This window comes from Lepidothrix coronata, unplaced genomic scaffold (genome assembly GCF_001604755.1).
Source record: "Lepidothrix coronata isolate B3197 unplaced genomic scaffold, Lepidothrix_coronata-1.0 Scaffold11, whole genome shotgun sequence".
Taxonomy (NCBI): Eukaryota; Metazoa; Chordata; class Aves; order Passeriformes; family Pipridae; genus Lepidothrix; species Lepidothrix coronata.
Window position 1 is genome coordinate 5,613,364 of NW_016690191.1, and position 25,643 is coordinate 5,639,006.

Sequence of the window (25,643 nt, forward strand, 5' to 3'; positions counted from 1 at the left end):
AATAAGCATAAATCCCAGTTATTTGAGTTTGATAATGAAGTACAAATAATACGGAATGCCAGGAGCTGAAGCTTTTTTGGCAGAAGGGTTTTTCAGTAAAGCTTCTTGCTGAGCATTCAAGTGAAACAAATAGGTTAATTTAAAAGCTACTTACAACCTTTATATATTGATTTATTATGCAACTGTGAATGGCAAAAGAATCAATTACGTATTTCAGTGTTATTTTGGATAGCTGTCCTGTCCTGGGAGTATCTGCTGATGGTACTTTGGAGTTTCTAGGGTTTTACATCCTTTTTCTAGTTACAGAAGGTCTGACTGTCTTTTGAGGAGCCATTTGTATCTTGGATCACAGGCAGGCCTTTGTATCATAGTTTTCTCCAGCTCAGTCTTTCCTTCAAAGACATCTGATATGGTATTTGTAACAGAAGTGCTACCCCAGCTGCCCAGCTCATTGAACCACGAGCTTTGTTGTGTGTATTTGTTTAGGGACTGAGCCTGAAAGTACCTGCAAAGATCAGAGCGTGGCCAAGTCAGGGCTTGTATGAACCTATAGCACAATAAAGCTGCTGCTGCTGCTAAGGTTTAAATGAACTATGCAACGATGAAAAAAGAAAGGATCATTGACCCATTTTACAGGTAGGGAACTGGAAACAGAGATAGATGCCCTGTGTTTATGTCTAGGGGGAGCTTATACATCTATATGGGCTTCTATAAACTATTTTCATTAGTACACTGATTGTTTCCCATACATAAGGTAACCATTCTCGAGAGTTCAAAATACATTTAGTTCTTAAAATGTTTTATGAGTTGGTTTTTTGTTTTTTTTTTTTGTTTTTTTTTTTTTGGTGTTATAACTTAATTCAAAGCATATGTTGAAAGTTATTTGTTCACTTTTTCAGTGTCCAGTTTTTCCAGGTCCATCAGCATGCATGTGATCTGTAACACTATCCCTTCAGATAGTCCCTCAAAATTAACTCAATAGCAAGGCTCAAAAGAGCACATAGTTTCCTTTTTAATTTAATTAAAATGATGCATATTTGCCCAGCACTGTGGAGAATGACACGATGCAGACTGGTTAGTCAAACATGAAGGCAGGCACAGCAGAGACCTTTTGGTCTTGTGAGCTTTTATAATAACAAGTTGTATTAAGCAAACAGCTGTGTAACATGAGGGGTTTCTTATTGAAAAACAAGAGGGGGTGAGAAAGCTTTTCAATTCTCCCTTTGTGGGTCAGTGTCTCCAGTTGGTAAGTAGGAGATAGACAGATATTTAAAAATAGCTGCATTTCTATTGCATTACTACTTCTTTTATTTTTTTTTTAACTTTGCTGTTGATTGGATCAACTCTTCATTCTATTGTAAGAATGTCATAACTTGACTCTAATGCTTATACAACGCCTTTTGCAATTAGATGATGTAAACCTTAACATATTTAGAGAGGTTCAAATAATCCCCCTGAGAAGCTAGACTAGTGAGGAGACTGAGCTTTGATGGTTTATATTTATAATCATGGAATAGTTTTGGTTGGAAAGGCCTTAAGGATCATCTAGTTCCAACCTCCTTGCCGTGGGCAGGAACATCTTCCACTAGACCAGGTTGCTCAAATCTCTATCCAGCCTGGCCTTGAACACTTCCAGGGATGGGATGTCTGCCCCAGGATGGGACAACCTGTGCCAGGGTTTCACCACCCTCATAGTGAAGAATTTCTTCCTTATATCTAATCTAGACCTACCTTCCTTTAGCTTAAGAATCAGGAAAGATTTAAATTGCATCAACCATCTCCACATGATAGGAACACGTCCACTGTTGTTTTCATCCCTATCCCCTCACCCCGTGCGATGTCCTGACTTTCCTATAAACCAGAGATTGGAGTTGTGATTGTGGTCTGTAAATGCTGTGATACCAGTAAGTGGTGACTTGTGCTACCAGACACCTTCCAAGCAGAACCCAGGAGCTCCTGCACCACAGGGGAGACAGTCTGGAGAACAGACCCTTTCCACATGTGAATTAAGACTGTACGTACACGAATCCAAAGTATGAAAGAGCAGAGCCTGCTGCCTGTTCCAAGCCCATCTGCTCTGCATCATCCCAATCCCTGGCCACAGTCCCACGTCGTGGTGCTGTGTCTGGTGCTGGGGAAGGAGTGTTGTGGGGAGTGCCAGTGTCTGCACGCTGGGCTTATTTGTGAACGAGATGAGCATCACGAGTTAGCAAATTTGTTCAGGGAAAACAACCTCATCAGGCTCTTAATTTCAAGAACTGTGCATTCTTCATAGCCTCTCAATGTGTTTTAAATGTTCAAGAATTGGTGTCTTTTTTGTCAAAGATTTAAAAGACCATTAACTAATCAGCAAATATGAAGGAGTGGTGTTACAATAAACAACAGGTTTTGGGTGGGCATTGCCTGTGGGATCTGCACTGTAACCTTGATGTAATCAAGGGAGTCCCGCTGTAAAATCAGTGCTGGTTGTAGGTGCACAGGGTAACTGGTGCCAATCATGTGGTTCTACCCTTAGTCTGTAATTTTAAGTTAGGATGGTCTTAAGCTCCTCTGTTGTTTTGAGCGTTCAGGCTATTTCTATTCCTCATGTGTTTGTTTTCTTTTCAATGAGGGGGCAGAGACATGCACTTTTTATTGGTACAGTTTTGTTAATATTGTATTGTTTGGTGGATTCACTCCACATATGTGGTGGTGTGATGCTGAAGGGATGCTCTGTTTTCCTTTTTATAGAGGATATTTGAATGCCCTGCAGCCTATTTCCGAGCTCTGGCAGTTGCTCTCAGTCTCACCAACCCTACAGTAAATACCTTGATATTTGTAGGGCAGGGACTTGGGCTTTCAGGACAGAGACTGTGTGCTCCAGTGTGTGTATGTGCGTGGTAGATAGGTCTTTGCATTTATGAGCATTGCCTTTATGTAAATAATAAACCCTAAAATGCTGAAAGAAAGACTGTCCATGGTTCTTTTGGGGTTTTGAGGGGTTTTTATGTGTATATTATCTTATTTGTATATTGTGAGCTTCTAGAATCTAGTTTATGTAAATGTGAGTTCCTGAAAGGTGTTTGCATTGCAATTGTGATTCTTAATGTATTCTTGTATCATCATCTATAACTTTTTTTATGTTGGGATCCACAGGGTAGATGTATATTTATTAAACTTAATAGAGCTTAAAGCAGTTGCTGAGCTGCATTGAACAGGAGATAAAATTGTATCCCTTACAGTTTTAAGGCTGTACATTTGTAAAGATTTTTATTTTGTTTTATTGTTGAATTAATGCAGAATAATCGCTCTGTCATAAGCTTATCAAGAGTAATTTAACATAAGTTGATCAAATTTAGGCTATTTAATCTTACTGAAGACATTTTCTTCATGTATTCATAATGTCTCTCTTGCTTTCAAGAGGGACTTTGTCAGCTGAGCACCTCAGTCAGTGTAAAGCTGAATGTTCAGCTCTAGTCAGTGCACAGGTGTAAACTGATAAATGAAAGCTTAAAAAGGTTTCACCTTGTTTTCTTGAACTTGATTGTTTGTTCCAAGCACTGACCTGTATCTTGATTCTCTACAAACTCTTTTAGTTGAGAACAGTCATCTTTCAGCTGATCTTTGCTACTAATTTATAAAGACTTAATGTACTAATAGACCATCACCGTAGAAGTCCTTTGTTGTCTGACCCTTCAGTTTGAGGGTGAGCTTGCATTTGAAGCTGTGTTCAGAAGCAACAGTACCTTGACCATCGCTTTGTTTTTATTTTTAATTATTTCCTCTTGTTTTCCTGCATCCCTGTCTTGCTTTTTCCGGTTTTATACTAAGATAAAGATGTTTTTAGTTTTCATAAGGATTTTTGGGTTCAGTATTCCTGTGTTCTGTTTGTCTTCCTTGAGCAGCCTGTGGAGTATTTTTGATGAACACAAAGTTATCTTTTGTTATCTTGTCCAAACCAAACTTAGTTTATCCTTTATTTTATTTTGCCTGGAAAGAAATATGTGGACAATCTGGTGGCTGAGAAGAATTATGAAATATCTAACTTGTTCTTTGTAAGACAAGACATTATCATGTAGAGAGTGAAATTTGCTGGGTTGCTGAAGATATTGAGGGCAAGGTGAGACTCCACATATTCATTCAGACTGTTTCCTTATCAGGTCCAAGATTCTGTGCAGGACAGCAGTCCATGTACTCATGAGTTAGAGGGAAATGGAAAATTGTATCTTGTACTTTGCCAATAGTATTTTTGTGCACGAGGCCAAAGCAAATTTCATCTCATCTCTGTAAGCTGGGTGTTTCCGTGCTGCAAACTGGATGTGAGCACCATATGCCTGTTTTTAGAGGCAGTCATTTCAACTGGCACTGAAATTTTTGCAGAAGAATGTCCTTATGTAGCAACTCTTCCTTCTGGTTACAGACTGAAGGATTCTTAGAACTAGAACTCCAGCAGAGAAAGCATTTGTGGTGGAATTAGGTGTTGAAGTTTATGGGAGTTTCGAATCCACCAAAAAAAAGAGAAAGAAATGAAAAAAGTAACAAAGAACAGACTGTGTTTGATTACGAGGCTATAAACCTTAGCATGCAGTGCATAAACACGGAGTAACAAATTTTCTAACAGGCTGGTGCTATTGTGTAAAAGTGGATTTGAGCCAAACTCCCAGATTTGAAACCCCATGAACTTCAGTAGGCCTGGGCCAATCCTTGGCTTAGGTTCATCTCAAACACTGCAAGCACAGAAAACGTGTTTGAACATTCACAGTAGCAATTGGAGGTCCAAAAGGGGAAGGTCTGTGCATAATCCGGTCACTGTTTGCACACGCAAGGGATGTATCGGTGCCAATATGAACATTTGTCCCCCTGATCATCATGAGAGTGGTTTTAGAGCATCTTTGAAAACACCCTGCAGGGAATGTTTCTGGCATGTATCCTCATTCCTTGAATCTGCTACCAACTTACCTCTTTAGAGGGAAGAGTTTTATATGGCCTCTCTAATTTTACCCAAATAATGAATCACTTGCTCATTGTCCTCACCTCTGTGGCCCCCTCTGACAGCCCTTTCCTGTCATGACAGCTGACATCAGGTTCCTGGATCACACAGCAGGTTCCTGCTCTGAGGACAACTGGTTTTATTACAGGTTGAAGCAACACTGCCTTCTGGATGGGGGCTGTAGTGGGGAGATTTCAACAAATTATCAATTATACCCAGACCAACCGTAGAGATTTATGTGCTAGTTTTACAAGCATTGTGCTCATTTGTTTGCTTTCTCCTTTGCAGCAAAGCAAACTCTGGTTTCCTCCAAGTTGTGCAGCTGCTGTAAGTGGCAATAAGACAGCAGTGTCAGTCACAGCAGTGCTCCTGCACTTGCTGTATCCCACGGTTGTGTCTGGAGCTGGAGAGGAGAAAAGTTTAACATGAAAATGAACTACATGCAATTACCAGTTTGTGGGGAAGCTCATAAGGAGTCCAGCTGGTGGTGGCACTGGGATGTTAAACTCTTCTACTGAAGAAACTAGAAGAAGAAATTAAAAAAATACACGCATGCACTGTTCAGTTAACAGAAGTTGTCAGAGCATCCTGGAATATTTCTTATTAATAAAAATGTAATTGTCAACTTTAACATCAGATGCACTTCATGTGCATCCTGTGGAGAAACTTAAATGAGCATTTATCATGGAGGATGCAGGAACACAGAGATAAGAATATTTTATGGTTCTGTGACAGAGCTATCATCAGGGCATGCCACCTCCTTGAACTGAGCTGCCTTTGTGATGCTGAGATGTGATTTATGCTGTTTTGCTTTACTTAGTCTGTTGATCTATAATTCTCTTTTTGATACGCTGTTATCATGTTTCTAGTACCAGATGAGACACAAACTGCTTGTTCTTTGTCAAAATCTGCAGTATATTGTTAGAGCTCTGCAAGGTTAACACATGGATGATGGACTATTGAAACAAGCTGCTGAGAGAGCTTTGTCGTAATATCTGTACACCAAACATTTCTCTGACTCATACTCCCACATACCCCCTGCAGTGATTTTGTAAGTCAGGGCAAAATTTAGACTTCTGTTTGTTATCTGGTACATATTTCTAAGACATTGCCAAACAAAAAGCTAAATTTAAAAACTCTGTCTTTTGTTGTTGGGGGTTCCACACATGCCAAAGGAACACGTGTCAGCAATTCTAGACTTAGTGGCCACGTAATTGTGAAGCATCCTTTTTGTTGTTTTTTTTTTTTTAATAGATGTTCTTGGATGATAAAACCAGAGAAATTCCTTTTAGCTGTTTGAGTTACATTTACTCTCACTGCTTTTTGATTAATATTAGTGTCTCTTCAAGAATTTATATTGGAACGGAAAAAAAAAGTTCACAGAAAACAACTTTTGTTTATGTGTATGACAAAGTTAGTGTGTCCAAAGAGAAAAATGCTTTTAATGATTTGATTTGACTGGCATGCTTACATGGACAGCCATTGGGTCCTGCACACGTATTCTGTCTTCTTTGTTTTGTCATGTATTGCCCTCACTTGTGAACAGCTTGCCTTCTGCCTGATGATACTTTATTTTTCTAAATTGTGTGATTATTTGAGGTGATGGGGAAGTAGACTGTGGCTTTGGTTATACAATATACGACAGAGAGACAGACTCCAATGCAGGGAAAGGAAGTGTGTTTGAACTTCAGATCCATCCTAAATCATAGGGTCAGCATAACTGAGCTGGAAAATATGGTGGTATGATTTCATCCCATCTCACACCTGAATTGTAGACCAGTACTGATATACAGCACAGTGCTCTGAATTGAAGCATCTTTAGGAATTGTTCCCAGACTTGTTAACTTCTTAACCATCCAAGACACCTTGGAGATACACCAAATGACCTGTTGGCAAGGATGGCTTTCCTCCAGAAGGAGTTATTTGGAGTATACCTTAAGAGTTGCTGCTGCCTAGTTCTTTAGCTAAAACATTAATCTAAAACACTAAACTATTATGTAATTATTTTATTCTTTTTCATGGATGGAAGTAAATATTTAAGGATAAAGTAATTCTGAAATTGGTGTTTGGCAGTAGGATTATTTCATAACTTAATTTTTGGACAGAGGCTTTTAAGTCAGTCTGGTGAGGAGACTGAATGTATTCTGCATGATTTCTACAGTACAGACAGAGTATGGTATCTTACATTGCTGTAAACTTGGCTAGTTATATAACAGTAAAGACTTAGGCTTATATAGTTTGTTACTGAAAGATACCCACCTTAAGCATGTGGGTTTGCTCATGGTCTGATGTCGTCAGCACTGGTGGCTGTCATTTAATTGCCCAGCAGATGTTGCACTGCATTTCCTTGCCCACTGTCACTTCTGTGGCTGCCTCCTGCCTTGTAGCATCATGGACCTGGGCCAGTGATTCATTTCTAGTCTGTGCAAGATTTTATACTCATCTGTTATTTGTTATCAACTGAGCTGTAGATACAAAAGTCCATTCTGTTAGATCTTTGGTGATAAACAGAAGGATTCTAGGTGGTAACTAGTACCCTACAGTCACTGATCTGAACCTGTCTGTAGTAACCACTGCCTTCTATTTTGAATGAAAAAATTAATCTGTTACCCCCTGTTTTTTACTAAAGACCTCCCCCAACTTACCATAGGAGTGCCGGCTCAGTGGTCCTTCTTGACAACTTGGTAGCTGTCTGCAGTTTTCAATGCTGTGCCTCTGGTGTGTGATTCTGAGGTTTGTAGTCAGCAGGGTCTGGACATGGACCTTGCATGGACTCGTGTTTCTGTTTGGTGAGTCAGATCCTCTCACTGGTCCAGCTGAAAATTAACTTCAGAAATACTCTGACTTATCAGGTTTTCATCAACTATGAAAGGGCCCCGCCACAAGTGATGTATCTCGCTATCCAGGAGAAAAGTTTGGTCTTACGTGCTTCTCACCATCACAACAGTTCTGGCTGTGTGAGGTGCTGCTGTGATGGGAGCATCTGGATAAGCACAAGCACAGGGAAAGAGAGCAGCTGTCTGGGGAATGATACAAGTTGCTTTATCCACAGTTCTGGTAAAGAGTGGAGCGAATCAAGTCAAAAGCTATGCCTGCTGTCATTGTCTGCCTCCAGACATTTGACTCTGCCTTGGAAGTTGGTCTTGGGCCAATCAAGAGAAGAGCCATCACTGTTGTGACTCAGAGTCAGCCTTGCTGAAATCGTTAGTTAAGCCAGCACATAACTGATCCTCCCCTCTGAGACCAGGATCAAGACTTTTCGTTGGTATTTTTTCCCCTAACTGGGCTAATGGCATTCGGCTTATGAACTTCTTGTTATCTTAGTTTCTAGTAAACGGAATTAAATTTATACACTGAACACCAGTTGCTCTCCCTGGCATTTCTAGGACGAATCCTGGACTTGAAGACTGGAACAGTAAAGAAAGAGGGTCAGCAGTCCTCAATGAGAATGTGCATGGGATCCAGGCGCTCTTTCATTTGCAGGATGAGGTATGCATTTACCTTGGATTCCATGATGGTTCCAGTCCTGCCTCAGATTGTCTGACTTCAGACCTTGCTTAAAAGCCAAAGCTGTAATGACATTCCCATGAAGCATTTCTAGAATGCTTGCTTTTGGAATTGGAGGAAAACTGAAACCTGTCTTCCTTTACAATTAATGACAAAACAGCACCTTGTTTGTGTGTTGTAGTTATTCTTATTAGTGTGGGGTGTAGGATGCTTTTTTCAGAGAACTTCATGACCACTTCACCCCTGGAATGTTAGCCATTGTCTCTTCCAGTTAAGTTGTTTGAATCAATACTTTAGGAACAAAGCTTTCGCAAGAGTAATGGAAGCCCAACTCTGTGTATTTTTTCAGCAAACCAATAATATTAAAAGAATCTTGAAAATAAACAGGAATTCAGTTGCAAACTAGCCAGCTATGTAGGAATTAACCTAAGCCTGGTATGAATTACCAGATGTCAGCTGGCTGATACTAGATAAATGAGTAATTGTTAGAGGGCTTTTAATTCGCAATTTTTCAACCTCTCCTGCAATGCTTGGGCTTCTTTAAAGATATTTGCCTGCCCAGTGCTTTTCATCGGGGCTCATGAGCACTTCTGTTGTTTTAGGTGCTAACAGGCTAAAATGCCTGTTGCTATTGCAATAAATTTCTGTCTGTGTGGTTAAGAGGGGAAAGTACATAATTGCATCTGCAGCCTAAATACAATATATGTGCTGAAAACAGCAAATGCAAAATTCGTCAGAGAGTGAAAAGCACAAAGCAAAATATTTGACATATTAAAGTACAAATACCTATACTTTGGTTTTGTGGTGAATTTTCTTCGTCATGTGAGGAGACTGAATGTATGGCTCTTGGGTGCCATTGTAAGGTGTTTATACACTTTATGCTTGCAAGATCAGACTTCACAGATAGAGCACCTAGAGCACTTTTCTCCCCTTAACTGGGAGGAAAGAAATTCAGTTAGGAAGAGCAGCACTGGGAACTTTGCTGTTTCTTCCTCCAAGATGCACACACTGGTGGTGTTAGGAGGACTTTTTTGTACACAGAAAACCAGGCCTAATGTCCTGTTTGCAGTTGTTCCCCAGCTTTCAAAACAATTCACATTGCAGTTATTTCCTAGCACCCTGTTTCTGTAAACTCCAGTGCACCAGAGTGATTGTACAAGTGCCAGTAGCCCCATTGTTTTCTAATTCTAAATCTTATTTTAATTGTTCATTCCATCTCCTTGGCAATGACTGAGAAGAAAAAAAGAAGGAGAATTAAAAAAAACCTTCTGGGAAGAATGAGCCTCAAATAATCTGAACTTTCCTTGTGATTGCTTCTTTCATTGTTATTATTCCTTTTCCCATTGAAAATGAACTGCATTTACCCTTCAAACTATTTACTCAGCTTCAAATGAATTTTTGAAATTATACAGTTAGGCATGGTTAGAAATATAACAAAATGCACATCAATAAGTGTTAAAGTTTCTTGACAGTGTACATAGTTTGATCTTGCAAACATTAGTTTAATGTCCGTTGACATTGTAGCTGGGCTATGGCAGTCAAAATGCTCTGTCCAGGGGAGCTACTGGAAAACTGAGATTGGTTTGTGTGGGTATTTGGTGTCCTGATTTATGTTCTTCTCCAGTTTTCACCCTGGTTTTATGGTATTTTGGAGAGTGTCTATTCTTTAGCAACCCTTGGAATATCAATTTCAAATAATTTTTAGGTTGAAGGAGTGCAGAAGGGAATCTTTTTCTAGTCTCTTCTATTTTTCTAAAATAGAGAAAATATTTGTAGCATACCTAAAAAGCTCAGCCTGCAGAAGCAGCACATTCTGAGAAAACATGAATCTGCAACTTTTTGTCAGAAATAAGTATCCATTATTGTCTACTTATATATGCTAATAAAGATCTGAAAGTGCATTTTCATCATGTATATTTATATTTATATTTGAGTCCTATAAACTGTTAACTTACTTTTAGGTGTGGAAATGCTCCTCTGGATCATTTACCTCTGAACAGAATAACAACCATGAGAAAAAGATACAGGTACTATTATTTATTTTACCACAAACTAGTTAGTTGCCATTACCTCAGTGGGAAATGGGAGTGCTCATGCTCTCTCCAGGAGTGCTACCTGGACAAACACCTGCATTAGCACACAGCATAAAACAGCCCTGGGGCTGGGGAGAGGAGAGCTCACCACCAAATTCAGCTGTGCTGGAGTCACTGGGCCTTTTTGCAAACAAAATCTTTTTGCACATGTCACTCAAATTCTTTGTCTTAACCAGCTCCATCTCTGAATTAACCTTCAGTATCTTTCTTGGAGAAATATTATGCAAGACAGGTAAAGATTGAATAGCAACATAATGGAGTTGACAGTGCACAGAACTCTAGGTTGACACTTGGTGGTTTCCAACATAACTTACAAATACCAGTAAGTCATTAACTGTCATAGTTTGAAAGCACAAAGCTATTCTGCATGTCAGTCAACATGGTATTTTTGTGTTTCTTGTTCATTTAGGAATGGCCTTGGCCCAGTGAAGGAAGGAGAAGCACAGTATGCTGTTGTCCATTGCACTGGCTATATCAAGGCGTGGCCACCAGCAGGTGAGTGTCTCTCATGGGAGGTGGTGTGCACCACACTGTCAGTGACACCTGAAAACCTGGCTCAGCTTTCTTTGCTTCTAGAAAAACAGGATGAGTTTTAGTGGGGTCACTGATTAAAGCTCATCTTGAGAAGCTCTTGATAACAAGAAATCAGTTGTTGTTATTTACTCAGGGCATCCCCATTTTTCCATGTGACACCCTTCTCAATTTCATTGGCACAGAGCAACTGTAGGAATTGTCAGTAATGCAGGATTCCAGCAACTGAGAACAAAAGTTTTCAACCTCATAAACTAACATAAAAATGGTCTGATTTGAAGAAGATGGATGCAAAGCATGTGTACCTCTAGAAAACATCAGCTAATACTTTACACTTAAGTACTGAATTGCAAGCACCTGTGTATGAAAATTTGTGATTACAGTTTAGGCACATGGGTCTTCACAGTGATGGTGTTACTTGAGAATGTTCAGTATTTGTGATAAATTCTGGTTTGAGGCTGTTTTCTTGGGAATAAGTCTTGGCATATTGCTTTGAACTACAGAGAAAAACATTTACCTACTGGAACTCAATATTACATATGGGAGTATTTACCTTTGAAAAATTCAAAGAGGAGACAGAGGAGCTCATCCAGACATGGTTATGAGCAGGGTTATTTGACCTTGGCGTTTGCAGGAGTTGTAGAGGCTGTTTGCGATGTGACAGTGCTGCTGGCATGAATCAAACCAGGAGCTGTCCTGCCCTTTTGCGGTCGTGTACCACAGCCATAAATCACATTTATCCAGAGATGATGAGTGCTGAGAGGTGCTTTGTACCAAGTCTTTGCAGTGGGGTGCAAACACCAGCATGCAGATGAGAATTTCTTGTTGGGTTTCTGCTGAATTGCAGTTTGGGAATCAGAGGAAAACTTCCCCTCTTGTTGCTAATGGGATTTAATAGGAGTGAAAATGTTCCAGTTTCACTTCTATCTCAAAAGAGTGAGAGCACTGTGTGTGTCAAGTGTTCTGAAAATGGCAGGTTTTTTCTGTTTTGTTTTCTTCCACAAAGAAATTAACTTTTCTATTGGTAATTCCAAACATAATTGAATTCAACCGTGATATACAGGATGTCTCTTCAGGAATGTGCAGGTCAAATAAGATTTCTTTCAGCTCCTTGCTTAGCTTGAATGAGAAGCTTGCTGCACGTTACGGGATGTTTAAAGAGATCTAACACTTCAGGGGTGTATGTTGCTAGTGCAGAGCTGCAGATGCATGAACCTGCACTAGGTTATGACACTGGCAGCGTGTGCCCTTCAGCCACCATTTCTGCAGGACAGCAGATGTGCAGTGCAGGAGCATGGGATTAAAAGGATCTTCTGGATCTTTGAGTGCCCAGTGGCCAGGTATCAATCACATTGTAAGTTCCAGTTTACGTTAGTGAGATGTTTTCCCTGTCTCCAACTCTTCCAAAACCTCACTGCTTTCCCATGCCTAACAATCTCTTTAATTTTCAGTCCTCATTATTTTATGGGAAGTTTTTATTTCACTGAAGGTCAAGCGGGAGTTTTCCTGTCTTGTGTCTCTGTCTCTCTCCAGTGTTCTGGTGCATTTCCAGAAGGAGATCATATCCTGACAGCCTGGACTTAGCACAGATAATCCAGCCCACTTCTTCTACTCTCCATTCTCACAGTGCATTCTCTTTATCCTTGTGACTTTTCTCTGCACTTGTTTGTGTTTTCACTTCCCAAAATGCAGGTCACTGGCACTATACGCTATTGTTTCAGATGAGATTGTAGTGGTGTATAATGCAAACAATATCTCCTGTCCTCACTGGCAGTGTATGATACAGCATCCTTCTCTTCTGTGTAGTGCATCCTGCTGGCATCCTCAGTCATTTGATATATGTACCAGCCTGCCTTCTCCTCAGTTGTCAGCTGCAGATCTTCTTGCTTTGAGTTATGTGATGTTTCAGTTAGTAATACCAAGTTCCATCCCATTTCTGTTGCTGTAGCTTATGACTGTTATTAGTCCCCAAGTGCATGCTTATCCATTTAGTAATGTTGGATTTCATCCCGTTTCTATTACTCCACTCCTCAAAGTCACATGGTGCTCCCGTATGATATCCCAGTGCTCCTCCACAATGTTAATTTCTCCAAGCTATAGCACAATCCTAAGGGATGTTTTCGATTTTGATGGCCTTGTGTGGAATTTCAGTGGTCTTTTGTGTTACCATCCAGATTTTTACTCGTATTAGTCATGACTGAGTGCCTTTTTCAGGGCACATAGTGTTGAAAATTGGGGCCTTTTTCATGAGTGTTTATTTGCCCTCCCAGTCTTCCCAACTTTGTGCTGGTGGTCGTCATGCATTCATTGACTTTCAGGGTTGAGTGGGAATATCCATGGGCTGAATTTTTCCCCTATATTTTTAGGTAAATAAGTGGTAACATACTGCATTTCTTCTCTTTTCCTGTGGTAATTCTGATGTGTATAATCTGCAAAGCAAATGAAATAACTGCAGCAGTAATGGAATTTGCTAAGGCCTTTCTACCCTGTAATAAAATTACATTTGTTCAAATCAGTTAGAGAGCAGCAAGCCCTGGCCTTTGCATCATCTCTGGATTCTTTGAAATAAATGGGCTTGTGCTAAATCACTGTTTAAAAATTCATCTGTGGAAAAGATAATTTTCATTTATTTTTCAATTGCCAAGTGGGCACTCTAGTATAAACTCCAGATCCTTTTCTCTCAAAGCATGCAGTGTGGCATGTGCATTATATAGTTAATATACAACACAAAACATACTTTCAAAAACAAAATAACAAATATTTAGCAAATGCACTTAATCTGTACTTAACCTCTTTTGTTTAGCACTTGTTATTTTCTCTTTCTGGGTTGAATTGCATTGTCTGTGACCAATGTGTAATTTTTTTAGTCCCGCACTGAATATAACAATCAGTGGTGATACAGAAATATCAGGAACTGCTCTGTGATCATTATCAGTGTGACAGACTATCAGGTTTGACAGTGTTGCTGCAGTGAAGAGTCTCTGCAAATCTGTTAAGTAATCTGGGTACTTCAAATAGGTAAAAAAGAATAAGCTACAGACAGCTGGCACCAGTATGATGGCATATTTTAAGGACTGGGTTTTTTCTGTTATGGCTCAAGTCTGTGGTCAGCATGAAAACATTTTGCACATCTTGCCTGCCTTTGTGGCTTTTCTCACTTTTATGGAGCAGCAAAGCTCAGGTACTTGCAGACTGCCTTTAGCCCCTTTTTCACTGAGAAATGGAAGAGAAAACTCAGGAAGCATCATGCCTCATCCTCTGTTCAGGCTATGTTTGTTAATGGTCCATTCATTTTCCTCCACGGTGCCTGAAAAGAGAAGTGTAAAACTAAGATCAAGTGCAAAACCCAGCATGTGATACCTACACGCTTATATCAAAACTTTGTGTGGAAGTCAAAGGAAAAAGGAGTCAAGTAATCCAGATTGACATTCCAACCAGTTATGTTGTATGTGAGATTGAATAGTGAGAACATAGAGTTGGGTTATTTTGAACGAGGTAGGAGGATCACTGGTTTGGAACTGGGTGAGCACCAATTCCAGCCTTTGTCCCTTTGTTCCCAGCAAAGCAGCACAGCTAGAACTTGTCATCCTTAGCCTAGACAGTACTTCAAATTCATAACCAGTCACAAAACTGAGAAATGCTGACCTTCTCTTGATTGTTCCATTTTCAACTTAGTCAAGATTTGCTTTTCTGCTGTGTTTTTTCCCCTTTGAACATCTCCTTCCTGGAAGGAAATGAGTCTTCTGTGGTCCATATGATATTTTCCTAATAGGTTGTTTTTTTCATGTCATAACAATTGATGGAAAATATTTGGTGTAGAGAGAATATACAGTCTGTCAAGATGTTGGTTGTTTTCTGTAAATCAAAGCCAGGACCAGCAGAAAAGCACATAGTGAAGAAAAGGCTTAGATAGATACTTATTTCAAAAGCTTTCAATAAAAAGTCCCAGAATAATGTCAAATTCAGATAATGTTGAAATCTTTTTTTTTCTCTTTAGTTAAAAAAGAAACATTTTAATCTTCCAAGTCAGACTTACGGTAACGTTCTTAACCACAGCATGCCGAAGCTGTTAGGTTATTTTTAAAGTTTTGGCCAGAATCTGGACATTTGTGCAAAGTACTCCCTTCTTCCAATACAAAACAAAGTAGTTGCTTGAATATTCCTTGCAGTGCCATGATTTTCAAGGCTTTATTTATTTTTTTAAAGAAAGAAGAATTTAGTTCTTATTGGGATTTTCCACAAGATTTTTTTCCTTGGTATGCCATAAACATGCACAGCTTTTCTTTTTATGAAAGCCTTTTTCCATTGTTGTGCATGGGAGATAAAGTCACACAGTGCAGTTCCATCCCCAAGCAAGTAATCATCAGAAATGGTTCTGATGGAGACAGACATTAGCAGGGGATTGCTAATGATCTCTGGACACTTAGCTTACAGCTTTCTAAAGACTTGTAAATCATTTAATTTTTAGTGTAGTGAAATAAAACCACAAGTCCACTAACACTGTTCTGTATCTCACAGAGAATATGGGGCAGAAGGGTAGAGAAAAAAAGGCAGAAGATGAAGCTGTTCTGGTGTTGAGGCCAAGTGGAAGCTCTTTGGGAAAACTGAGAAGTTCCTTATGTCCACACAAACACAAGCCATTGCCCTGTGGGAAACTGTTTGCTGGCATAAAGGACACTTGGAAATTAAATATAACCTCTGACGGCACCGCATTCTATTTGTGATGCTCAGTTGCAGGCTTAGCTTTGCAAATTGTTGATATTAACTCGAGCAAGCACAGCACTGTGTTTATTATTCAAGAGGAGCATATATTCGGTGTTGAGAAATAAAGTCTCTTGCGGGGTTATGCATAAAGAATGTGAATAACTAATGTATGTTTATGTTGTTGATGTCCCCTAAAGATCAGTTTCATGGCTGCATTCCTCCAAGCTCTTACTTTTTTTAGAGATAATGATGGTACTTGGCGGTGTCCAGGAGCAAAATTACATTATGTTAAGAGCTGGACAACCTGGTATTAAGTGCAGCGCACATATCTTTATTTACCTGTCCATATTGGAGTATGTTCAATAAGAAGTGTGCTAAAGCAAAGTAAATTTCTTCTACAAATGCATCCTCCCATATAAGCACAGGCACAGTTGAATCGTTGGAACTACCAGCAGAAGGGTAAAGAAAATAATTTCCCTTTATGAAATGCTGCCACTAATGGCACCTACCTTGCAAAGGAGCACACAATCATTTTGTCATATTTTTTCTCTAGGCACTTCAGGGAAGGGTTAGCAGTCCCCCCTGGATCATGTATTGATTAATTCCAGGCAGACTGGTTTTTATTCATAGAGTGTCTTGTGGGATAACCCAACTAATACATTTTCCAATGTGTTATACAGACTGAATGTAATCCACCTCGGGGAGGAAAAAAAAAAAGGGTGAAAATTATAACAACAGCCTCCCTTTGTCAACAGAGTGACGTCAAAAATAATGTTTCTTAGCTAGGTTTAATTTTGGAGATTGTTTATGTTGCTTTGAGTTTATTTGAGTTTATTTGGGCAATAGCGAGCATGGACCAAGTTCCTAAAAATGAAAGCATTGTTGAAAGCTGCAGAAAAAAAAGATTATGCAAAGTGGAAGCCATCCAGCTGTATCTTTGCTGTCCTTTGCAGTACTCTGAGCCACTAAGGAAATGATTGAGAAAGCTTTTGAAGTCAAGGGAAAATACTTTAAATTTGTCCTTCTCAAATGAAAAACTCTATTTAAAAGGGATCTTTTGGTAAAGGTTATCCAACTGCAGTGCCTGGAGTTATTTCCTTGAAACAGCTCTTGTTAGATGGGACAATAATGCTCCTCTGTAAAAGTCTTGAGATCCCTTCATAAAATCCTAGTTATCAGTCAGGGGCTGCAAATGAAGCTGTGCCCCCCAGATTCTGAGATTAATCGCAGAACAAGTTTGAATATATATACAAAAACATGAGGGATTTTCTTTCATACACTGTGTATTTTATTTTATTATATAGCTCAATGAGGAGCAAAAAATACCTGTAAAGTGCTATTTGGAAGCTGATTGTCAGATAAGATTCAACTATTTTGATACAAAATAACTTCCTTAGAGATGACTTCAGTTCATTTGGCAGCATTTATAGTCATTTTTCAGAGGTGTCATTTAAGAAAGCGGTGGTGTTGTCATCCTCTGCACAGTCCAAAGATTGACTTACATTGGGAATTATAAATTTAGAGAATAAATTGGCTGTTGTTTTGTAATTGATAGCTGCTTTGCAATTAATTTCATTAATGCTTGTAAGTGCCTCTTAAATGATTCACTACCTGTTGTGACTGATTTATTTGAAGCGCCTTGTGAAAGAGTTTACAAATCATTTAAAATAAGTCAGTGGTTCACTCTTGGAAGTTGTTTTTTCAAGTGCTTTATAGGAAATTGGTATCTCAAAACTGGAGTTGGGAAATAGCCTTTACTAAAGGCTTAGCCAACGAGCAAGTAAACAGTGTTAATCTGGATGTTCCTATTTCTGAAACACTGAGATGGAAAATAGTACACATGTATGTTTTGAAATTACTCCTGTGTTTATAACAGTTACTCCTGTTACACAACTGAAACAAGGGCTGTTAGCAAAGCATCCGCATTTTTTCAGTCTTTCAGCGTAACAACCCAGATTTAGTCCATTATAGAAAAAAGTAATACCAGCTGTTAAATGAGCGTAAAATTAGTGATTAATTTAGGCTGTGCCTTGTTTATAAGGCTCATTATAATATATTATTCACAAAGGAAACTGAACATAGTGTGCATGCACTGACCATTCAAGTGACCCCATGTTTCCAGTAACATGCTGTAGAGCCGTACTCATGGAAATCTTACTGTCCATCTCACTGTATAATGGAATTTTAGTATCTGCTTTGTCTTCAGCAGCCAGAATTGCTGCCGTGGGTCCTGTGTATGCATGTGAGCATAACTGAGAAAGATCATCTGATCTGAACCCAGAAATAATGACTGAATCCTAGAGAAGAAAATAAAGTTATTTTTTGTGATTTAGAGCATCTAGAACAGTACAGAATCGGGTTAGCAGCATCTATGTTTATCCCAATTTCCTAATTGTAAAAGTATTTATTATCATTTACTCTAGGAATGACTATACCAGAAGAAGATGCTGATGTTGGACAAGGTAGTAAATATTGCCTCGTGGCAATAGGAAGGCTTCAGGTAATGGCAGTCTTTCCTTATACAAACTATTTCTGAAAGCATGATCACAGTTTTGGTTTAGTTGTAAAAGATTTGTGCAATGTTTTGGTACTGGACTGTAAATTCTAACATGCCTCCAATATATAAAGTGCCTTGATGTCTGTCTGCAGTCAGTCACTTTCAGCAGAGCAAAATGAAACTCTAATTTTGGTGCATGTGTGTACTTAGTCCACTAAGAACAGCAGAGATACTTCTGAAGATGGGTGTGTACAGATCTGCCATTCTTTAGGGTGTGTAGGGCTGGGGTATTGTAGAAAGTGAGAAACGTGGCTGGACAGGTGCTGCAGATGGTGGGTTAAAGTGACTCCCAAAGCCCGTGATATGCTCCCTGCCATTTTTCCATTCATTCTCTCTCTCTCTGGCTAATCAACTACTTCAAAAACTGTGATTACAGTAGGTATTCTGAAAATGGCAAAGATAAGGTAGTCAAGAGGCACTTCAGAAATCACAGCTTTATTCTCAGTGTGTGTTGTGTTGTGCATTCAAATGAGATGTCAGCCGAAGGAACTGGGAGAATAAAATTTTGCTTCCTTTTTGTCCAGACAGTTGCAATTGTTGTAGTGTATTTTCTTCCTTTTTTCATTGCTGACAAGAGCTCAGAGCAGCCGTGGTGAATCTCCATCACCGCGGCAGGGAGGCTAATTTTTATCTTCCTGGTCTGGGAATTCTGCCACGGGGGAACGTGTCAGAGCCTCTTGCATGATCTCCTGCACTCATTGCCATCTGCTGGGATGGTATCACTCCTTCAGAGGAGAGGTAGAATGACCTTTCATTACAGCACAGGTGCCAAACCCATCTTACCCGAGGTGAACAGCCTGCCAATGTGAGCACTTCTGTAGAGTGGGTCTCCATTGCCATGGCAGAGCTACAGAAGTGTTGCAGGATGGTTTTTAGGTTAATCATGCTTTCATAATCAAGAGTAATATATTCCACTAACAGAGAGAAGGAAGTTATGGGGATTCATATGTTACAGCTGCTAAAGGAAGATGATTTCCAAGAAAATCACATTAATAATGTATGGAGTGTCAAAGCATCTGTTCTGTCAGAAGAGCCATCAGGGTATGTGAGGGAGGGCAAGAGGAGGCTCTGTGGGTGGGTTAAATCACAGAGGAGTCAAGGTGCTTAAAAACTCTGTTAAAAACTCTGTTAAATTTTGTTCTCTAACAGCAAATTGAAATCTTGCCTACAGTTAACTGGCTAATCAGCTTCAAGGCAGCAAAAAAAAAGAGATTTTGCTCATTTTGCATTGGGGCCATAGCCCCAGTAGGATAGAATGGATATGAAATGGCCTGATTGCACAGATTTCATGCAGAGAGCTGGAAATGCATCGTTCTCTCTGGTGAGATTTGAGGTACAAATCTCTGGTGAGATTTAGAGGACTGTGTTTTTTTATCATGAGCAGGCACTTGCTGGCCTAACATCCCCTGCCTCAGCCTCTGGAGGACTTCGTTCAGGTTCTGTGGTGTTTTGAGTAAGGTTCACATCACCTGAAATATGGGTGCTTAGTCTGCACAGTCCTGTAGGATATGTCTACAGATAGTGTGTTGGCTTCTTCTAGAGACTGACCTTCCTATCCTAAAACAGGAGGACTGCATTGTTCTCTGAACATTCTTGGTTGACAGAGATAGGAACCAAGATGCCTAATGTGCCTGCAGAGTGAGATGAATCCAGCTGGACTTACATCCTTACTATATCCCTCCTTCTTGGGAATTTCTGGTGTATTTGTTTTTCTCCTGTGCTGTTAAGTATAGATGAGTGTCATGGGATGAGGTATTTGGTCTGCAAACTAGACTAAAGGATGTTCTGTGTTGTTTATCTGCTGTTGTTTTATGCATGACTTCCTTCAGTAGTGAGGAGTGTGCCAACAGATTCTGTTCTTTAGTTACGTAACCAAATTTGACTTGAGGTGACTGTTGTGTGGACTTCCTTGGTCCTAGGTAACCAGCTCTCCAGTGTGCATGGACATGAATGGTATGTCAGTCCCCACTGAGTTCTTGTCTAGGCACAACTCTGACGGAGTCATCACCTTTGTCGACCCAAGGTGCATCAGCGTCATTGGCTACCAGCCCCAGGTCTGTGACCACTGGGAAGGTGGAGAATGGTTAGAGCTAATGAAGAAAATTCCATTTGCAAACATGAAATCTTTGTAGCTGATAATTCATACGTTATGCACTAAATGCTTTTCATTTTTCTTTGCTGTCCACGCCTCTGTAAAATTTTGTTTTCCCCTTTGGTATGTGGGATATCTTTTTATACCTTTAGATCTTATTAGAATTCTAACAGCAAAGTGCTCTAAACCTTGTGCAGCTTTAAAGTGAAGACATTTCTGTGATAGAAAGTTAACAGTGCTTGGAGAGAGTTTTAATCCTGTAGACCTTTGCTTCTGCCAATCTATTGAACAGTAAGCAAACATCGTTTATGGCATATATTTTCCTTTAGGCTTACATCTGCTCCTCTGAACAGGAGGCTAGTACAGAACTGAGCAGAATAGTAAATGAATTCCTGACTACCACAACTCACCCTCAAATAACTCCCAACAGTTGCAATTTAAAGGCAAAAATAATTTCTTGTTCATTTGTTTTTCAATTTATTTTCATTTTAGATAGCCTTATAATAACTATTTTTACAAAAATCAGTGCCATAAAATGAGCTGGTAGTAGAGAATGTCAGTCTCTTCAAGGCACCATTCCACAGTTATTAAAGAAGCACTTCAAAATTTTCTGTACATACATATATCTGTGCAACAAATATAACGTAGGACATGATGCCTGCAAACCTTGTTTGTGTGATTCATCCCTGATTAACTGACTAGTCACATTAAGGGTGGTAGATCTGGATTACTTGCACATCTGCTCATGGATTTGTGTTGTGGTTTGGGTTTTTTACGCAGGTTTATGTTTTGTTCTAGGATCTTCTGGGGAAAGATATTCTAGAATTCTGCCATCCTGAAGATCAAAGCCATTTGCGAGAGAGTTTCCAACAGGTGCTGTGTCCTGCTCCTTTTGTTCCACAATTCGTTATTTTTGGTACTATTTTGATTACAGAAGTAGCTCTTATGTTTAGCATCTCAAGGTATTCTGTTATGCAGGAGGAGTGCCAAGATACAAAACAATTTGTTGGTCAGTTTAGAAATTGGTTAAGCTGCATAATAAATGGTAGTTTATTATGCAGCGTGTGTTGATAGTATTTTCAGAAAATAAGTCATCTAGTTATATATTTTGTTTTATTCTTGCAAAGAATTGTTTGCTGCACAGGGTGAGCTGCTTTGGAGATGCCTGTGTAGATCCCTTTATGATAAGTGGTAACCAAAAGTATTTACATTCCAAGATGAGTTGTTGATATGGAAGTAGTTACATCTCTCTGTGATGCTGGACTGTTTTTAACTTAGTTCTCTGCTAGCATAGGCGACGTGCTTCTTCGTGTACTTAAATGGACTTACACCACTTTACATCAACAGGTAATTTTGCCCTTTTTCCTGTTAGAAATGGAAGTGTAGAGACAAGTAACAAAAAAAAATACAACATATAGAAAAAGTTAATAATTTGGATTAGTTTTTACCATGGGCCACAATTACATCAGCTTTATCAATGGCATCTATTCCATTGTAGAGCTTTTCTGTTTCAGATTGGTCTGGGCCATGCAGGAGCAGTGCTTTCCCCAAGCTGCTCTGCTTGTTGCTGGGCTTTTCAGTGCCTTTGCTGCAGCACTAGAACACACAGCACAGGACATTTAACTGATTACTGAGGCTCAGTTATCTAAGTGGTTCCAGATTTTCTGACAACAGGCTTACAGCTCATCCAAGTTTTGTTGGTCCATCTCATTTTGGATGCTGATATGTATTTTCAGCTGTGAAACATGGATATGAAATGACTTCTAAATAATTCGCATAACCAGCTATGTATTCAGGCATGGCATGAAAGAACAGAGCTGGAAGAGCCTCTCTGGGGAAAACAGCTAAATTCTGTTCAGTGTCCATAGAACAGATTGTGAAACTGAAGTTATGGTCTCTACAGAAGCGTTGGAGATAGTGTAAGATATCAGTACTCCTGAGCTATTTCTCATCATCCCCTCCTTCAAGCAGGGGCTACCAGTCCCATAGCTGATTGAGTGAGCGCTGTGCATCCACTTCAGTGTCCCTTGCACAGACTGAGTTCAAACAGCAGCTGAAGGCTTTTTAAATTCAAGATGTTGGATCACATGCAGAAGCCTGTCAGAGCTCAATGCTTGAAATAGGTCACCACACCCAGACATCTTCTCTGCCCCACCTTGGTTGGGGATATGATGCTGCGGCTGAATCCACCCGAGGGGTACCTGTCACCAGGAGTCAGGTCCTGCTCTCCCTCTTCTCTCCTCCCTGAACTGCTTCCCACCCTTTCTGCTGCCCTGATGCTGGCACAGATGGACTTGATGGGTAGGCCAAGGGACTAATTGCTTTTGCATGGAACCAGCTTTCAGCTGGTTCAGCTCCCTGCACTGGTGCCCGATCGCATCAGCGGCGCAGGAGCAGTGAGAACACATACGCTGTTTTTCACTGGTGCCCAAATGATTGATTCCACTAATCTATCCAAGAGACAGTGACAGAGAGCTGCTGGATAATAACACACCAAACATCCCTCTCCAGTGAATCCATCCAGTGATTGCCTGGGGCTCAGCAGGGCTGACTAACTAACATTGAGTTAATGACTTGGTCCTCACTCTGTTCACTGGAAGGGAGATCAGGCCTTGGGGGGCGGGCAGAGTGTCCCTGAACTCAGTTGCTGGGGACTTCCCCATCACTAGTCGCTGTTAGGCATGTGCATAAGTGATTTGCTGGATCATGGACCTACATGATTTGCTTAAGGTCATAAAAAAACACAGCAGGAAAAAATGTAATTAGAAGTGAAAGCTCCTGTTCACTCAATCTGTGTCCAATCTATGAAAATATTGTGCTGTTTCTTTAGTGGGCAATTGCTTTTTGGGTATGTTTTTGTTCAGTACAGTAGCAGTGTGATTAGGGCTGTTACTCCAGTCATGCAATAAAAGACTGAAGTAAACAGTTAAGCTTTGCACCAGGTGGTTTTTATTTCGAAAGAATGTAAGAAAGTAAAGTTAAACATTAGCCTTGAAATTTTTTGTGCTATTTTGTTTGTGTGCACTGTTTTAAGACAGTTCAGAATTTTCCCACCAGCACTCTCTGTACTTTATGTATTATTACAGAATTAGTGTTTGCTTAATCGAGACTTCAGGACAATAGATCACTGCAGTTTGTTTTATTATTGTTTCTTTGACCTTAGAAATATCTTAATTAAAAAGGTAACTGTGATTTCAAACTCCTTTTTTTTTTTTTTTTTTTTTTTGACTAAAACCCTCTGTAAACTTGACACTTCTAATTTGCTGACAGTATCAGAACAAGGTTGGTGCATAACAGAGGAGGAAGGCAGGGTTTTGCAATTTTTGGTTAATTGCCAGTATCTATCTCAGAGCTTTTACTTCCTTGGGAAGATAAATTCATTCATCAGGGTGGGAAAAATCAGGCCAAAATAAGATAGCCTCAAGGCCAAGACCAACAAATAGTATCAAAGGGCCCAGAACACAGCTATTGGATACCCAGTAGGTTACTTTTGGGATTGCACACTTTTATACCAGCTCTGTGGCTTTTACCCTGGGTGTGGTGGTAGAAAATTGCTGATAAAAGAATGTCGCTCAGTGAACTCAAACTACAAAAGCATTACAAAAAACCAATAAAACCAACCAAGCATTTACTTCAGTATGATTTTGAACTTTCCTGGGCTTTGCTAAATCTTTTTGTGTCTTCTATTTTCACTCTTCCCATTTAGTCCTATATCCAGTTGATTAATTTGAAGTGCAAACCTCTGAAAAAACAAGGTTGGAGCATTTTGCTTAATCCAGTTTCTTGTCAATAAAGACAGAAGGTAAATAGTAGGATTTCTACTTTCAGAAAATACAGGCTGCAGATAGCTAATAAAAAGTAAATTCCAGGTGTTAAGGATTAAGAATCCACGAAAGATGTAATATTTATTTGCAGTAGACCTTCCCTTTCCTTCCTTGAGGCACCTCTGAGATAGCTTGGTGGAAAAGCAATAAAATATAAACAGAGATAGTCCAGGAAAGTGCCAGCTGAATGACTTAAAACCATGAAAATTTTCTTCTGGCTTAAACCAAGATTGTTGGATGACACATGAAATGTGGTTACAGGGCCAGTGTGTGAGGGTTGCTTTGAGTGTACTGGAGTTGGCAGCTTCTTAATTCTAACTTGGTGCCCAACTGTTGACTTGAATAAAACTTTAGCTACCAAACCCAGGATTTGAATTGCATGTTGCCAGACACCTGAGTTCTTAGTTACAAACAAATAGACTGTCCATGCAAAGATTTTGCTCTCTTGTTTTCATTCATACTATTAGAATGGACAGTTGCTTATCAGTCTTCTCTCCATTCAAACACTGGATTGCTCTTTTTTTCTTCTGAAAGCCCAAAGAAGGTGTTTGTTGTTAGCAGTTTGCCATCCTAGAGTGTCTTTTAGCGTGTTTGGTGGGGAGGAACCAACCTCTTACAGTTTCTAAAAAAAACCCCAAACAATAAACACCATTGTGTTTAAGCATTGTCCTAAATTTTGATGCTGATGTGTGATTTGGTATATCACATGTATGAATTGTATAGCTAGGTATCCAAGCAGAAAAGCAGTCAGTCAACGTCGAAATGGCTTTTCTTGTGGTCTTTTGTTTTAGCTGCCGTGATTGGTTTATGGTTTACCTATAAACATTTAAAAGATCCTCAGTTTGGTTTCTCTCGATAAGTGCTTCACATTAAACATTCTTAAAGTTTCCCTGTTGGGATAGCAACACGACCTGAATGATTGTCCTGTATTGAATCTGTATTCTTTTTCTAAGCAGGCTGGAAAATGGCATTTTATATGACAAAGTGTAAGGGTTTCATTCTGAAGGAAAAAGCTGCAAACACGAATAGGATTTTGCTTATTCTCTCCACCTGCAGATTTCTCCAATCTGTCCTTGGCTTTCTGTAATTCAAGTTTAAAGCATACCAGTTGCTGCTGTTTACTATTCATTTACACAGCAGGTAGCAATCTCCTTTTATTAACCTTTCCAAATGGCTTTGCAGGTGGTGAAACTGAAAGGTCAAGTCCTGTCTGTGATGTATCGTTTTCGCACCAAAAACCGGGAGTGGATGCTGATCAGAACCAGCAGCTTCACGTTTCAGAATCCTTATTCCGATGAGATTGAATACATCATCTGCACCAACACTAACGTGAAGTATGTGCCTTTCCAGGTGCTCGTGTACATGG

The 25,643-nt window shown here is 39.6% G+C and overlaps 1 protein-coding gene across 4 annotated transcripts in view; it reads left to right on the forward strand.

Moving 5' to 3' along the window:
* Positions 1-25,643, forward strand: part of ARNT2 (aryl hydrocarbon receptor nuclear translocator 2) — a 97,492-nt gene that overhangs the window by 46,649 nt on the left and 25,200 nt on the right. For all 4 annotated transcript variants that reach the window (XM_017805159.1, XM_017805160.1, XM_017805162.1 and 1 more), the window contains 7 exons: positions 8,356-8,458; positions 10,438-10,503; positions 10,979-11,064; positions 18,228-18,304; positions 20,281-20,415; positions 21,252-21,326; positions 25,460-25,611. In XM_017805159.1, the coding sequence (XP_017660648.1) occupies positions 8,356-8,458; positions 10,438-10,503; positions 10,979-11,064; positions 18,228-18,304; positions 20,281-20,415; positions 21,252-21,326; positions 25,460-25,611 (694 nt within the window). The remainder of the gene's footprint in view (positions 1-8,355; positions 8,459-10,437; positions 10,504-10,978; positions 11,065-18,227; positions 18,305-20,280; positions 20,416-21,251; positions 21,327-25,459; positions 25,612-25,643) is intronic.